We start from the raw sequence: 13527 nt of genomic DNA on the forward strand, positions 1-13527 counted from the left end.
AATCATCATGTCATCTCGGTGCGCACCAAGGTTCGGGGCACGAGGTTTGATGAACAATCCGAGTCGTTCGGGCTTGGGGAGAAAAACCAGGCAGGGAGTCTGGGCCTCGGCGGAGATATCCCGATTCGGGGGCAGTTTGCGAAGAAGATCCACTTTTGATAATCTTATCGCCGAAGCCGGATCCACCCGTCGGCAGGAAGTGGAGCTTAGGGTTTTGGTGATTCGTGGTTCTGGCACCAACTATTCGGAACAGTGGTCGGGTCGAGGACCTTGGAGGCTGGCCTGGTAGTCTACTATGGTAGGCAAAATGGGAGTATGCTGAGATGCAGGAAGTAGACTTATGGATATGCGTGGAAATGCGATTGTTACATCTGCAACACATTCAAGTGATTAACTTACCAACCATTATACTGTCCACCTCACAAGTAACAATCTACCAACAAACCAGTAGCAGAATAACTACCATAGCTATCTCCCTCCATTACACTAAAATCATAAACTAAAATCATAAGAATCACCCCCAAACACCCCCCCAATACCCCTCCCCCCTCCACCCATCCTCAAACCTCTCACATCTCGGCCTCTCAAAGTCCATCACCCCCCCACTCGGCCAAATCGGGACCGCGCAGAACTCATCCCCCCTGCACCCGCGACACTCCTTCCAACCCGTCCAGTCGAGGTACGCCATCAGGTCGGTGATCGTGGCGTGCACGAGCTTGGTACCTTCTTCCTCTTCCTCGTCGTCGAGCTGGAGAAGGAAACTGTGGAGTTCGACGAGCGTGGAGCAGATGGTCGAGCTTATGCTGTACAGGGCTTTCTGTGCGAGCGGGGAAGTTGGGGAGGGGGGCGAGAGGAATTGCGTTGCGCAGAGGGTTGTTGTTTCCGCGGGAGACGAAGAGGTGAAGGGGAGTAGGATGCTGGCGATTTGGGCGGCGGCGCTGCTACCGGTACCGGTATTCCCGTGCTCTTGGTGCTTTCTCTTCATGTGGTGCTTGACTCTAGGCTTGTGTTTGCCCTCGTCTTTTCCCTCGGCCTTTGCTTTGGCCTTTCCGTCGTGCTTGTCCTCGTCCTTCGACTCGGTTTTGTTCTTTGAGTGGTGCTTGGCCTTGGTCTTTGGCTCGTGATCGTGCTCATGCTCATCCTGCGCTTCTGCTTCTGTCCCGTGATGCGTCTTGCTCTGGGCCTTACCCTCACCATTACCCCTGCGCTCGTATTTGCGCCCCGAGCCCTGCTTGGCCATTCGCTTGTGCTTGCCTGTCTTATCATCCCAATGCTTGTCGGGGTCGTTTGATTCGTCCTCCTCCGCCCTCATGGAGTGATGGTTTCTGGCGCCACGCCCGAGTAAACCGCGCAAGAGAGGACCGTACTTGTCGACGATAAGGTCCGCGATGGATTGCCAGTTGATGTTTGACTCGGTGACCTTGTGCTCGAGAACCAGGCTTGTCAGATTCTCCCGGATAGGCTCGAGAGACTCTGGTGGGAGATGCTGCAGCCGCGGGCCCTTGCCGGTTTCGATCTCTGCGGCATTGTCGGGGAATAAATCTAATTCGTAGATGGGGTTGAATGCGGTCACGAAATTGTCGTAGTTGACTTTGACCCTGTTGCCGCCGATACCGTTGAAGCGGGAGGTGATGGCCCGCAGCAACTCGGCTGGTTTGCCTCGGGGCTTGCCTTCTCTTTCCTTGCCCTTGTCATCCTTGGCTGAGAGTTTGCGGTCCTTGCTTCGTTTCTCAACAGGCATGACCCGCACCGGCGTCAAGTTCGCCTCGGGATCACAAAGGATGATCTCGAACCCAGCAGCCATACGGATAACCCCGTCAATGCGGCCCTGCCATTCATTCTTCGCGAGCTGGCAGACAGTCTTAGCACGCTGGTCCTCACCACTCACTCCGCCAGATATAGTGTCATTGAACATGATTCTGTCTTGAGAATCCAGCGTCCCGATACGTGATTTCCCAGCCGAGGTGCCATCGATATAGACAAGCCGCAGATCCTTCGCCGTAGTGTAGGTGTGCAGATAGCCGTTGACATCAGCAGGAGGCTCCGGCTCATCCTCACCCTCATCTGCAGTCATCGGCACTTGCTGTCCAGATTGATCCTGTACGCTATCCATCCGCTCCTGATGACGTCGGGAAGGCCTCGCGAAGACCATCGCGTGCTCCGGCTCAAACGCCATCCAGCCAATCCCCTTCAGGAGATCCGGGGATGCATTCCCGTGGTATAGCTTTGTGTCTTTCGGCACAGACGCAAGGAAGAAGGACATGCCGTTGTGGTGGAGGGAGGAGCCGAACTGCCGCATGCTGGCGTGGATGGCGTTGAAGATGTGGTTTGCATTTTGGAGGGGTGCTGGTTGGGTATCTGGACTGGAGGCCAAAGACGCTGTGAAGAAGAGAGAAAGATAGAAAATTGGAGGTTTCATGGTTGTGGTGATGTTCCAGGGCGTTGGGTGGTTCCCTGGACGAGGTAAGGCAGGGTGAGGTCAAACTCGACGTCCAGGTTCCGGCTCCGGGTGGGTACTAATAAGTTTCTAATCTGGACTGGCCGTTTTATCTCATCAGACTCGGCTATTTCGGTCTTCTCTGGCTGAATCCTCCAGTCGGAGTGGTGTGGATGGGGGGGTGGTCCTTAAGGCCGAGGGGGTGGAGCCAGCTCGGAGTTAGCCCTAACAGACTCCAGTGCACTCTTACGTCGCCTTGTCCGAGCCACGAGGGAGATCTGCAGGCACCCGTGAATATACTTTGGAAAGCAGTAAATGATTCAGGAGAGAGAGGATAATCTCCTAAGACCTCGGGGAAACCAAGATGGAACACGTTACGTAGACAGGCGACGTCGACACGGCAGTGATCAACATCCCAATCCAGCTCCAGCATGCGATGCCACAGCTATATAAACCGTTGATTCCACTCATAGTCTCTCCATACCATGACATAGATTGCATCAAACCATCATCATGGCAATCTTCCCTTCCAAGACATCGCGTCTCGCCCTCGCAGGCCTCACCCTCTCAAGCACCATCATTCCCGCGCACGCGCAGCTCTACAACAAAATCATCGAAACCGAGTACGGCCCCGTCCAAGGCTTCAAGTACTTCAACGCCTCAACCCTCGAAGAAAACTGGGGCGACGCCACCACAGGCGCCAACGTCGCGGCCTTCCTATCCATCCCCTTCGCCGCCGACACGGCCTACGAGAACCGCTGGAAGGCCCCTCAGCCCCGCGAGCCCTGGAACGAGACCCTCATCGCCGATACCTGGGGTCCCGGGTGTCCGACCTCCTATGCAACGGACTACAGCGAGGACTGTCTAAGCGTCAACGTCTGGACGGGCGCGAACTCCTCGGACGACAAGCTCCCCGTCATGATCTACAACCAGGGCAGCGACGAGCCGTCCAACAGCGCCGTGTACTACGGCGGCGGGGTCGCGCGCAAGGGCGTCGTAGCGGTGACGTTCAACCGCCGCGACGATGTGTTCGGGTATCTCGCGCACCCCGAGCTGAACGCTGAATCGGAGGCGGAGAACGGCCACGCCTCGTCCGGTAACTACGGCATCCTCGACTTCCTGGAGCTCCTGCACTGGGTGCAGCGCAACATCGCCAATTTCGGAGGGGACCCGGACCGCGTCACCATCGTCGGCCAGTCGTTCGGGTCCGCGCAGGTCTATCACGCCGTGAACAGCGGCTTGTTCAAGGGCTTGTTCCACGGCGCCATTGCCGAGAGTGGCGTGCGGTACCCCTACGACACCCTCCTCGCCGGCCTGGCAGACTCCTACGTCACCATGCCCAAGGCCCTGGAGAACGGGCTGAACTACACAGCCTCCCACAACGCCTCGTCCATCGCGGACCTACGCAAGCTGCCTCTCGAGTCGATCCTCAATGGCTCCAGCGACCGCGTGACAGACGATGACATCTGGTGGGTAACCGCACTATCATGCATGTATCCCCTGAAATTCAAGCCCGTGCTGGACGGGTACGTTCTCCCAGAGAAGTACATCGACAGCCTGCGCAACGGGCCGGCCAACGACGTCCCCTTCATAACAGGAAACAACAAAGACGAGAGCGGCGCCGCAACAAGCACAAACTACACCGCGGCCGAGTACAAGGAGTACACGGCTCTCAAGTACGGCAATCTCTCGACGGAATACCTCGCGCTGTACCCAGGCGCCAATACAAGCGAGGCCAGCCGCGCCTGGAACGCCGCAGCGCGCGACACAAGCCTCGTGTCGTCCTGGCTGTTCGCGAAAGACTGGGCCAAGTCCGCATCCAGCCCGTTCTACACGTACTACTGGGACCACGCCCCGCCCAGCCAGAGCCAAGGCGCATACCATGAGTCCGAGGTGTTCTACACGATGGACACGCTGTATGCGAACGGCGACGACCACGCGTGGACGTCGTACGACTACCACGTTGCCGAGATCATGAACAGCTACTGGGTGAACTTTGTCAAGACGGGCGACCCGAACCTCGGCGGGACGTATCCGTGGGATAACCTGACGTACTGGGCGCCTGTGGGCGATGGGGCGAACCAGACGGTTTTCCATGTTGGCGATGGGTTTGGGGAGACGAGGCTGGCGAAGCCGCGGCAGGTGGAGTTGCTGACGGAGTACTTTGCCAGGCAGACGCCGTTCTAGGGGAGCTGTGGGAGAGACTTGGTGGGTGGGGAATGGAAGGAGAAGATCTTGCATCCATGGATAGGAGAAGTCAGTCACGGTGGAATAGTATGGTAGGCTGGAGAGGATGTACGTAGATGAGATTGCCATTAACAAGTACCCCAATCTTATCCTCAGTAGCTGCTTTCCTTGAGGTGGTTCAAACATTGGATGGAAGACCTCCTTTGCTGGTCAATGTGATGACCTTGCCTTACCTCTCTAGATACCTAGAGCCGACTTACAAGGCACCCTTATCCGGTCATTGAATAAAGACAGGATGACTTTGTATACCGAGGGCACAGACCTTGGAATACGTAGTCTGATGCTGAAGCAACCAATATGGATGGCTATACCTCCTGCCCATACCGTCTGCCAGTTCGAAAAAAAATGGGATAAGCTGGCTGAGTGAAGGAAACATAGCTACTCCGATTGATACTCCGAGCACGACGCCGACCACTTCCCGGCCAGACTCGATTATAAATGATAATGTGCCTACCCCTCCCAGCAGACTGCCCTGACTGCGTGCAGGCTTGCCCTGCATCTGTCGCCGGTGATGACGGGGACCAACCAGCAGTACTACCATACCCTGGAATGACAAAGCCAAATCCCAGCTCCAGTGTCCCGAACGCCGTTCATATGTCTACTGAGATATACGGAGCTAGGTCTGACGAGTCGGGAAGGGCTGAGGTGCTCCTTGTCCATATACAGTCAGCTCGACAGTCTTCCGTACGGAGCTACCGAAATCGTGTACAGAAAGCCGCGGTGTATGTAATGAGCGTCTCATTGCAAGTGTATATATACTATGGATATATTATATACTCTATGCAGCGTATGTCCAGTCCAGCCCAGAAGGTGGCCGGGCTCAAGCAAGTATATACTCAACGGAAAGCCAATAAACCAATCAAGCAGGAATCGCAAAGCTCGAGCTCATGTCTCCTTTTCCTCCACCCAGCGTTAGAACGCCTCTCAGTCAACAACCATCCCTATCTTCGTCACGTCTTTCGCCGTTCCTGGAACCCAGGAAGCACAGCAAGTCGACGAGGGTCTAGACGTAGCTAACCGTAACCGAGTCGCTCGAAACCGACACATCGGTAAGAACACTGCGCCCCTGCTGGATATCAATCAGCGTCGCGCCGCTGGGCCCAACCGTCCGTCCATTCTGCGTCGCCTCAGCGCTCGTGAAGGTCACGGTGCCAAAGTCCGCAAAGGGGACGAGCTCGCCGTTGCTCTCGAAGTCCTCAACGATCCACTCGGCATTGTACTCGCACAGGTCGCCGTCCACACCGCCGGTAAAGGTATGCGTGACGGATTGCCCGGTGGACAGGTTCTCGACGGTGGCAGTGCCGGCCGTCAGGGTCGTCGCGTCAACCGTCACGCGGATCGTGTCGCCGGCGCTGATGGAGATGCCGGAGAAATCGTACGCGTAGTCCGGGTACCACTCGTACCAGGCGTCGAAGCTGACGGAAGACCCCTGGATGCAGAAGTCGACGCCCGTCTGGAGGATCGCGGTCCCGCAGGTGTCGCCGTCGATGCCGACCCAGGCGGAGGCGCAGTACTGCGAGTAGCGGTTTGCGCCGGTGGGGAGGGACGGCGTCGGGACGGTGAACTCGCCCGTCACGGCGGTGTAGCCTGTGCCGATGAGGACGGCGCCGGCCCAGTTGGAGCTGTACTCGACTTGGGTTTCGTTGGTGAGGGTGAGCAGCTCGGTGGTGTCGACCTTGTAGGGCGGGTGCGAGGCGCGGTTGGAGGGGCCGCGGGCGCGCAGGGCACGGGCTTCGCGGCGGGCTTCGGTGAGGGGGGCGGCGAGGGCCGAGGTGGCCATGAGGATGGAGGAGAGGGTGGTGGTCGAGAGCTTCATCTTGCTGGATGGGTGGTTGGTTGCTTGGTGGCTTGGATTGTAGAGGAGGTTGAGGAGCTGCTTGTGATGCTGTACAAGGTGGGAGACGAGCCCGTATTTATAGACGAGACGAGGGCGTCGTTGGCATGTCCTGGCTCTTCTCTTCTCGCGTGTTCGACCGTTGATATCGCAACATGGCGTATACGCGTATGTCTTCCTGCTGCATGTCTTGAAGCGATGCTACCCTCATCTACCCCGCGACCAGTAGGGTGCGAGAAAAAGCAATTCGGCACGGGAGAGCATCCAGATTAATCAACTAGACAGACGTTAGCACAGGAACCATGCAACATTCTTAGATGACCCCTGGAGCACGAAAGATAACGGGACTGGCGGTGGTGGGATTGGCTGCCGCAGTCTGTGCCCTAACTTGCAAACCTCGAGTGCGTCGGAACGCATACTTGCGAATTCTGACGATGCATATGTCCGCAAACGAGCTGCAAGGGCAACAATAAGAGGATCATTATGCTTTGGTGGCTTCGTGAAGAAGGGAATCCCAGAAAGGAGAGGGCAGTCGAAAGAGGGGAAGGACAACCAGGATGGCACCGAACGATAACAAATGGACAAGCTTCAGCAAGCTTCAGTCAAGCCTCTTAGCGAATGATAAGCAGCCTGGGCACTTTGGGGGAGGAGACTAAGTCAAGCCATGTAACCCTGCAGATGAGTTGGAGTCGCTCTTATCGCGGCCTCCCTGCCATCGTCTCCGGCTTCTTAGTCTCTTCGCGTTGTCCTCAAAGAAAGTGAAAACATATAGTTTCTTTTATGAGATCAGTGGGTGAGTCAGTCAATTGTCAGTCTCTGTATTGATAAGCTAAACTTCATAGCGTGAAGACACTGTAGAAATACGAATCATGCATGGTCATACTCCACACCCGTTGCCACATACATAGCCCTAAGAATAACCAGAGCGAGCTAGTCAGATCCAGCAGTATCATAAACATCGGACGAGTAGGCGCTCACCGGCACTTCGGTGCCTTCAGAAGAATCATCCGACACATCCGCTCCTTCACAGAACTCCCCATCCAAGCGTACTTCGCCATCCTCACCGACCTGGTGCCGCAGGAGCATAGCCATCATTTCTTCACCACACCACACATTTCTCTCGGCGGCAGTCAGCACGTTCATAGAGAAAGTGTCAATGTTGCCTCGGTCGAGAAGGAGAGCCAGTATCTCCAAGCCCCACAATGAGTTGCCCACCGCTGCGATAAGAACGTCTTCTGTGATCATGGCCTCAACGTCCTCGCCTCCATGGTCAAGCAGGAGAGCCGTCACCTCATACCCGCAGTGCGTATTGCACGCCGCCTTGATAAGAGTGCCGTTTGTAACCGGAAAGATGTCGTCCTCAACCCCGATTTCAAGCAGAAGTCGAAGCGCCCTTGCACCACAGTGCCAGCTGCCTGCTATGGCGTCCAGGAGAGCCTCCGTAATGCCAAAGGGAAGCCCTGCAGGCCAGCGTTTGAGAAGCTCCTCCAACATGTTGATACCCGCGCCGGTGGCTGCTATCATCACTGCTTCAGTGACCTCGAGATCAGGATCGCGATCAAATAGCAAGTAAATGATATTGGGGCCATCAGGGTTTGCCGCTGCAGCCAAGAGGACCCTTTCGGAGATACGAATGTCTTGCCCCCAATAATCAAGCAACAAAGTCATCGCTTCGAGCCCGTGCACTGGATTCCCGGCAGCCGCCTCAAGGACAGCGTCGGTGATCAGGATAGACTGGTCCTGCAACCCATCTAGTAAAGATCTCTCCAGGCACCACTCCACTTTACCAGCTGCGGCTATGAGCACCTTTTCCGTGATACGTGCTCCAGTGTCTACCATGAGCGAGATCTTTTCTGAGTCATGAACAGCACGGATCATGATCTCCTCTGTGAACTGGATATCCGAGTCAGAGAGTTCCAGCAGACGCGCAAAATACTCGTCATCGCATTCTGGGCTGCTCGCTGCAGCTTCCAAAACAGCGTCAGTGATCGGAAGGTTTCCGCCGTGAATCCGCATAAACAGGTCGATGAGCTCTGGGCTGTTCTCGCTCTCCACTGTTGCTAGCAGGACTTTTTCGCTGACGAGAAGTGGACCTATGTTATGGTCTTGCAGGAAGGTCAGAATCTCCACGCCAAAGTCGTCGTTGTACACCGCTGATATGATGAGATCTTCAGTAGCCACAATCTTCCGGCCATCACGGAGCAGAAGAGTTATCAACCGCAGGCCGTGACGAGGATTTCCAGCCGCTGCTTCAAGAAGAGCTGGCGTCGTCGATATGGCCCCGTCGTAGATCAATAAAAGGTTCACTATCTCGTGCCCTAGTTGCAGGTTTTCTGCAGCCGCAATCACAATCTCCTGTGTGATTGGGACAGTATCTTGATGTTCAAGGATAAGCGCCAGCAGATCGTCACCAGACTCGGTGTTCTCGACTGCTGCTTTCAAGACTGCGGCATTGATGTTCACTTCTTTGCTTCGATCATCCGCGTACTCGAGCAAGAGCCTCATAATCTTCAAGCCCTGTGGCTCATTCCGTGCTGCGACTTGGAGAGTTGATGCCGTGATATCAACAAAGCGCCCGCAGGATTGAGAATATCGAAGCAGGAGGGCCAGATTATCTTGACCACAAATTTCATTCCGTGCTGCAGCCTCCAGCACCGCTTCCGAAATCGTAATTGCCTGACCTTGTACTCTCAAGTAATCAAGCAACAAAGTCATCTGATCAGATTCCACTGTTTCTGCCGCAGCTTTCAGGGCAGCTTCGATGATTGATAGAGTCCGGTCGGCGCGTTTGAACTTGAGATATTCGGAAAGGACACTCGTCTCATTGACTGCGCCAATATCCGAATGCTGAAAGTTGTATTTCTTTTCCAACGCCTCCAAATACGGCAGCCCTGTATAGCAAGTCAGTATTTTTTACGTACATATAGACAACACACTCACTGTCATTCTGCATCCTGATGTATTCATCACTCGCTTTGAGTGAAATGGGCTCCAACTGTGCACTCGGGCGAATGATGCCCTTCTCGTCAAGGATAGCGTCCAAGGTATCGGCAGGATGACGAAGGACAGTAGCAAACATCCCACATGCAGCTTTGTCGTCAATTTGAAGGCAGCGTACCAGTGCTTCAGGCAGCTCTGTTGCGTAGCAGATAGAACGTTGCTTCCTATCCCTGGGAACATATAGTCGAAATGCACCCCCGACTTCCTCAAAGTGTAGGCGTCCTTCATGCCCAACTTCCGTCATTAACCCATCGTTCATGCCAAAGTACCGCCGAAACCCTGTTGCAGTATACACCGTAGCATGAGAAAACAGCTTGCGGATTGTATCCTCGGGATGCAGAGACCTTGGGCTACCGTATTGTAATGTGCAACTGCGTCTCCTGTTAGTATGTGGATGAGAAATAGGCAGCTCAAAGCTTACCGGAAGAGCGACTCCGCCTTCTGTCGCAGTTCCTCTGTAAGCTCTGCTGATTCCTCAGCACCACTGACTGTAAGTGTCTTTTCCACGATCTGGCCCGAGACAAAACGTTTCTCGAGGCCGAGGGCTGAAAGGAATCGTCGTGAACGGCGTACATCCTCTGCTCCGAAATCGAGGACTGGGACGGCAGGGTCAAGTTGGAGACGATCATCGTCGCTTATAAAAAATGGCTCATCCACTGTGACATATGTGATACGCGTAGCTCTGTTTCGAACCGGTAGAAATTTGACAAATTTGAGCGGCTCAACGTCTTGAGCGGTGGGTCCAAGGCTGCTGAGCTCCTTGATAACCACCAACATCTCGTTGCGGTTGATGTTTCCCATGGTAATAGAGCGGATCTCATCAACGTAAGTGGAAATAGCTGGTGCCGACACTTGCAGTCCATCGACAAATAGGCGGTCCAGATTCGGATAGATGTCGCGGATACCGTGCTTCCCACCAATGTATGGACAGGCACTCCATACGCAGAGACTCGGTGGACGCCAAATCGTGTCGCGTGAGGAATAGATAAGCTTGCTAGTTTCAAAGCGGTCTCTGGACGGTATAAGCTTCTGGGCAGTTGGAATTGGGCTTCGCTTACCGAATGGTTCTCCAACCGTGGTCGTCCTGGGAACCTTCCATGATGTTCCTGTAGATCTCATTTAGAAACTCTTGAGACACTGTCAACTCTTTCTGGAGACGTGACAGCTTTGATAGGCACGTCGCCCAGTCCGCACCGTCACTATTCAGCACCCTTCTAAAGAGTTGCTCGACCTTTGGGTTAAGGGCGTATTCAACATGGGACGCCAAAACATGTTTGTTGTCGAGTATGCCCACGTCCCAGGCGCAGTCGGCTATTCGAACCAATTGATCGTCTGGACCCGACCGGGGTATGTAGACAAGGTCGATAGTTGGGGCATGTTCCCTATATTGTGTAAGCAGATAAAATTGTAGGGTGCAACGAAAAGGTGCAGGTGCCAGATACTTACCAAAATGCCTCGAAAGCATCCTCGGCCAGTATCTCGTATAACTTGAAGAAACCCTCTTTCGCATGCTGTCTAGGAAGCACGCGAGACAGCTCTTTGGCACTTGCAATTAGGAACTTCGACGTGATTGTCGTAACAACCCCGAACCGGCTGAGAAACTCCCAATCGAAACGATCTTCGCACTTCCAATCGAAAGATATTGTCAAGAAGGGAAACCTGTTCGTCAAGTGCTCGCCAGACCATAGACTCCTCTGTTCCGACGTTCCCAAAAAGCTTTCGGCAAGAGTCTCGGTGCCACATTCCACAGGAACCCTGGCGTGTTTAATCACGGACACAGTTTCCGGCGCCGCGTTGGCTAATTCCTCCTTGTACACTTCCCAATGTTCCTTCAAGATCTCAATCATGAGCTCGGGAGCGTATCCGACGATATAAAGGAGTACTTCGGCCGGCTGCGCGGGTGAACCCTGAGTTTGTAGCCTTGGGGCGTATCGGATTGGTCCTACTTCCGCCAACCATCTGGCCCATGCCGCATCGGGCTGAAACTGGGTGGTGTAGTCAGGGTGTAAGAACTGAATATGGGGATGCTCTTGGTCCGGAAAGCGACTTTGGATGTACTGCAGAACTGCACTCATTCCGTACTTGTCCTCGGTTTTGAAGTATACGTCTTCGTCTCGCAGCCACTCGTTGAACTCTCGACGCGGCATTGCGAGCAGCTTGCCATCGACGTCATAAAGAAGGATGCATTGAGCATTAAGCAGTTTCTGATCTGTAGCAGCCAAGAACATATATCGAAGATTGCGTATTGCTTGGTCAAGTGTGGGAACGAGGATCGTGGTATTCCATTCGCAAATCTGTTCAATCACGAAGGCTGGTCCTGCTTGCTTGACGCCCAGCTGCGCGAATAGCTGCTTCCGTGGGCCATCCACCACACTCGCTATCGGCACGGAGTTCAGAGGGTCTGGTATGCGGTTCCCGCTGATATCATGCGGAAAGTAGATATCGAGCTTCTTGGGACTTTCCAGTCGTAAGAGACTTGACCGTGTTCCACTGGTTATCGGAACAACACAGAGTTGTTCTACTTCCATCGCCACGGGATCCGTTGGAGGATACATCCACGACAGCAGAAGAGATGCCACCCTATTATGCCAATCATTGTCCAGTTGTTTATCGTACAGATACCTCGGGCGAACACCTTCAAGGTATGGATAGAGTCTGTCCAGCAGTTGACGCGTGGAGACGGGCTGGAGACCGAACGGCTTGAGAATCTCGTGGTACTCGGCGTACTGAGGAGCAAGATAGAAATCCTCCGCAGAGTCTTCAATCAATGGATTCCCATGGCAATCACAGCACTCGGGCGCCAAGTATCGGACCTTTTCTTGGGACTTTAGCGCACCTTTTGCGGTTTTGAAGACATGAAGGCGCTTCAGTTCTTTCTGGACGCTCTCGAAGAAGACGCACCAATGCGGGTCTATGGCATCCACTTTCGGAAGGAAGAGAGGCCAAAAGCGCTCAACATCCGTTCTAGAGCAGAGTCGCTCTAGTGCAGGGCAAAAAACCTTCGGGAGCTGGTGCAACAAACTGTCGTTCCAAGGACAGACCGCGAAATCTAGCTTGTTATCCTCGGTCTCAAAATCGGACTGAACGAGAAAGTTCAACCCGACTTTACGCAGAGGCAGACCGGCATAAACGCAAGGTTGTTCATCGATTTTCTGCTCATCGAGAGGGAATGCCAAAACCATGTCCACTTCCTTGGGAAGGCTTCCCTCCCCTGCACTAGCCGTCACTTGTTTCCTAAAGGTAATGTAGTTGTGCTCTGTCGCAATACCATCCTGAGTGACGGTCAACTTGAGACTCGAGCCTTCAAGGCATTGGTGGAACGTCTTCGATATCATGCCCTCTGCGCTGCTGAAGTACGAAAATCGCACGGTTTTAATTGTGGATAGGAAGGCGATGATGGCGTGTGGAAGGCCATTCAGCCTAGCTCCGAATCCCTGATACTGGTCCGAATATATATGAGACAAAGTAAACCGAGTCCGCACGAAGTCTGGAAGAGCCTGGTGGGGTTCGTTGACGGGCGTAGCCATTCCCGGATCATGCTCTCCCTCGCGGTGTCGAATCGAAAAGCAGAATTGGCCTGACTGAATCTGCACTTTCTGAGCAATCCTAAACGCGGACCTGAAGACATTCCCTTTCTCATCTGTCTTTCCCTTCTTCCGGCTCTTCCCTGCGCTCCATATCGCCCGGATATCGCTTTCCTCGAGCCCATCGCTGTTGGAGTCCACGGTTATACGGTTTTGGTTGAAGCGGAAAATGAGGAAAGGCTCTTCTCTCTGAGAGGTGGCCTCTGAGTAAGAACTATTTTCGGCATGCTGAATAAACTCATAGATAAATCTGTTGTCGATGATGCGCGATCTCGCAGTGGTCTCCGAGAGCTCGGCGGGGATGTTGGAGAGGCCGCCAGTCTGTTTGTAGATCTCGGAAACGATCTCTCGTGCTCGCTCTTCGGTGAGCACCATGGCTGCGTTGGGAGTGAAAGGTGGGATTGGAGTTGGGAGAATCAAGGTGT

General features: G+C 54.2%; 4 protein-coding genes across 4 annotated transcripts; 1 reads left to right on the forward strand and 3 right to left on the reverse strand.

Annotated features, from left to right (window-relative positions):
- Positions 1-514: 514 nt before the first annotated feature.
- On the reverse strand, positions 515-2419 carry DSM5745_07313 (uncharacterized protein; the record flags this gene model as incomplete). Its single annotated transcript, XM_026749329.1, has 1 exon — positions 515-2419. One exon carries the CDS (start codon positions 2417-2419, stop codon positions 515-517), a length of 1905 nt encoding a protein of 634 aa, XP_026602419.1.
- Positions 2420-2950: 531 nt separating this feature from the next.
- Positions 2951-4624, forward strand: DSM5745_07314 (carboxylesterase/lipase family protein; the record flags this gene model as incomplete). Its single annotated transcript, XM_026749330.1, has 1 exon — positions 2951-4624. One exon carries the CDS (start codon positions 2951-2953, stop codon positions 4622-4624), a length of 1674 nt encoding a protein of 557 aa, XP_026602420.1.
- A 1063-nt stretch (positions 4625-5687) lies between these two features.
- DSM5745_07315 (A4/G1 family peptidase) lies at positions 5688-6500 on the reverse strand (the record flags this gene model as incomplete). The annotated part of the gene is made up of 1 exon (XM_026749331.1): positions 5688-6500. The coding sequence occupies one exon, from the start codon at positions 6498-6500 to the stop codon at positions 5688-5690; it is 813 nt and encodes a 270-aa protein (XP_026602421.1).
- A 948-nt stretch (positions 6501-7448) lies between these two features.
- Positions 7449-13477, reverse strand: DSM5745_07316 (uncharacterized protein; the record flags this gene model as incomplete). Its single annotated transcript, XM_026749332.1, has 5 exons — positions 7449-9409; positions 9459-9889; positions 9940-10530; positions 10577-10900; positions 10965-13477. The coding sequence occupies 5 exons, from the start codon at positions 13475-13477 to the stop codon at positions 7449-7451; spliced, it is 5820 nt and encodes a 1939-aa protein (XP_026602422.1).
- Between the last annotated feature and the right edge of the window lie 50 nt (positions 13478-13527).

Source organism: Aspergillus mulundensis (genome assembly GCF_003369625.1).
Source record: "Aspergillus mulundensis strain DSM 5745 chromosome Unknown scaffold_7, whole genome shotgun sequence".
Lineage (NCBI taxonomy): Eukaryota > Fungi > Ascomycota > Eurotiomycetes > Eurotiales > Aspergillaceae > Aspergillus > Aspergillus mulundensis.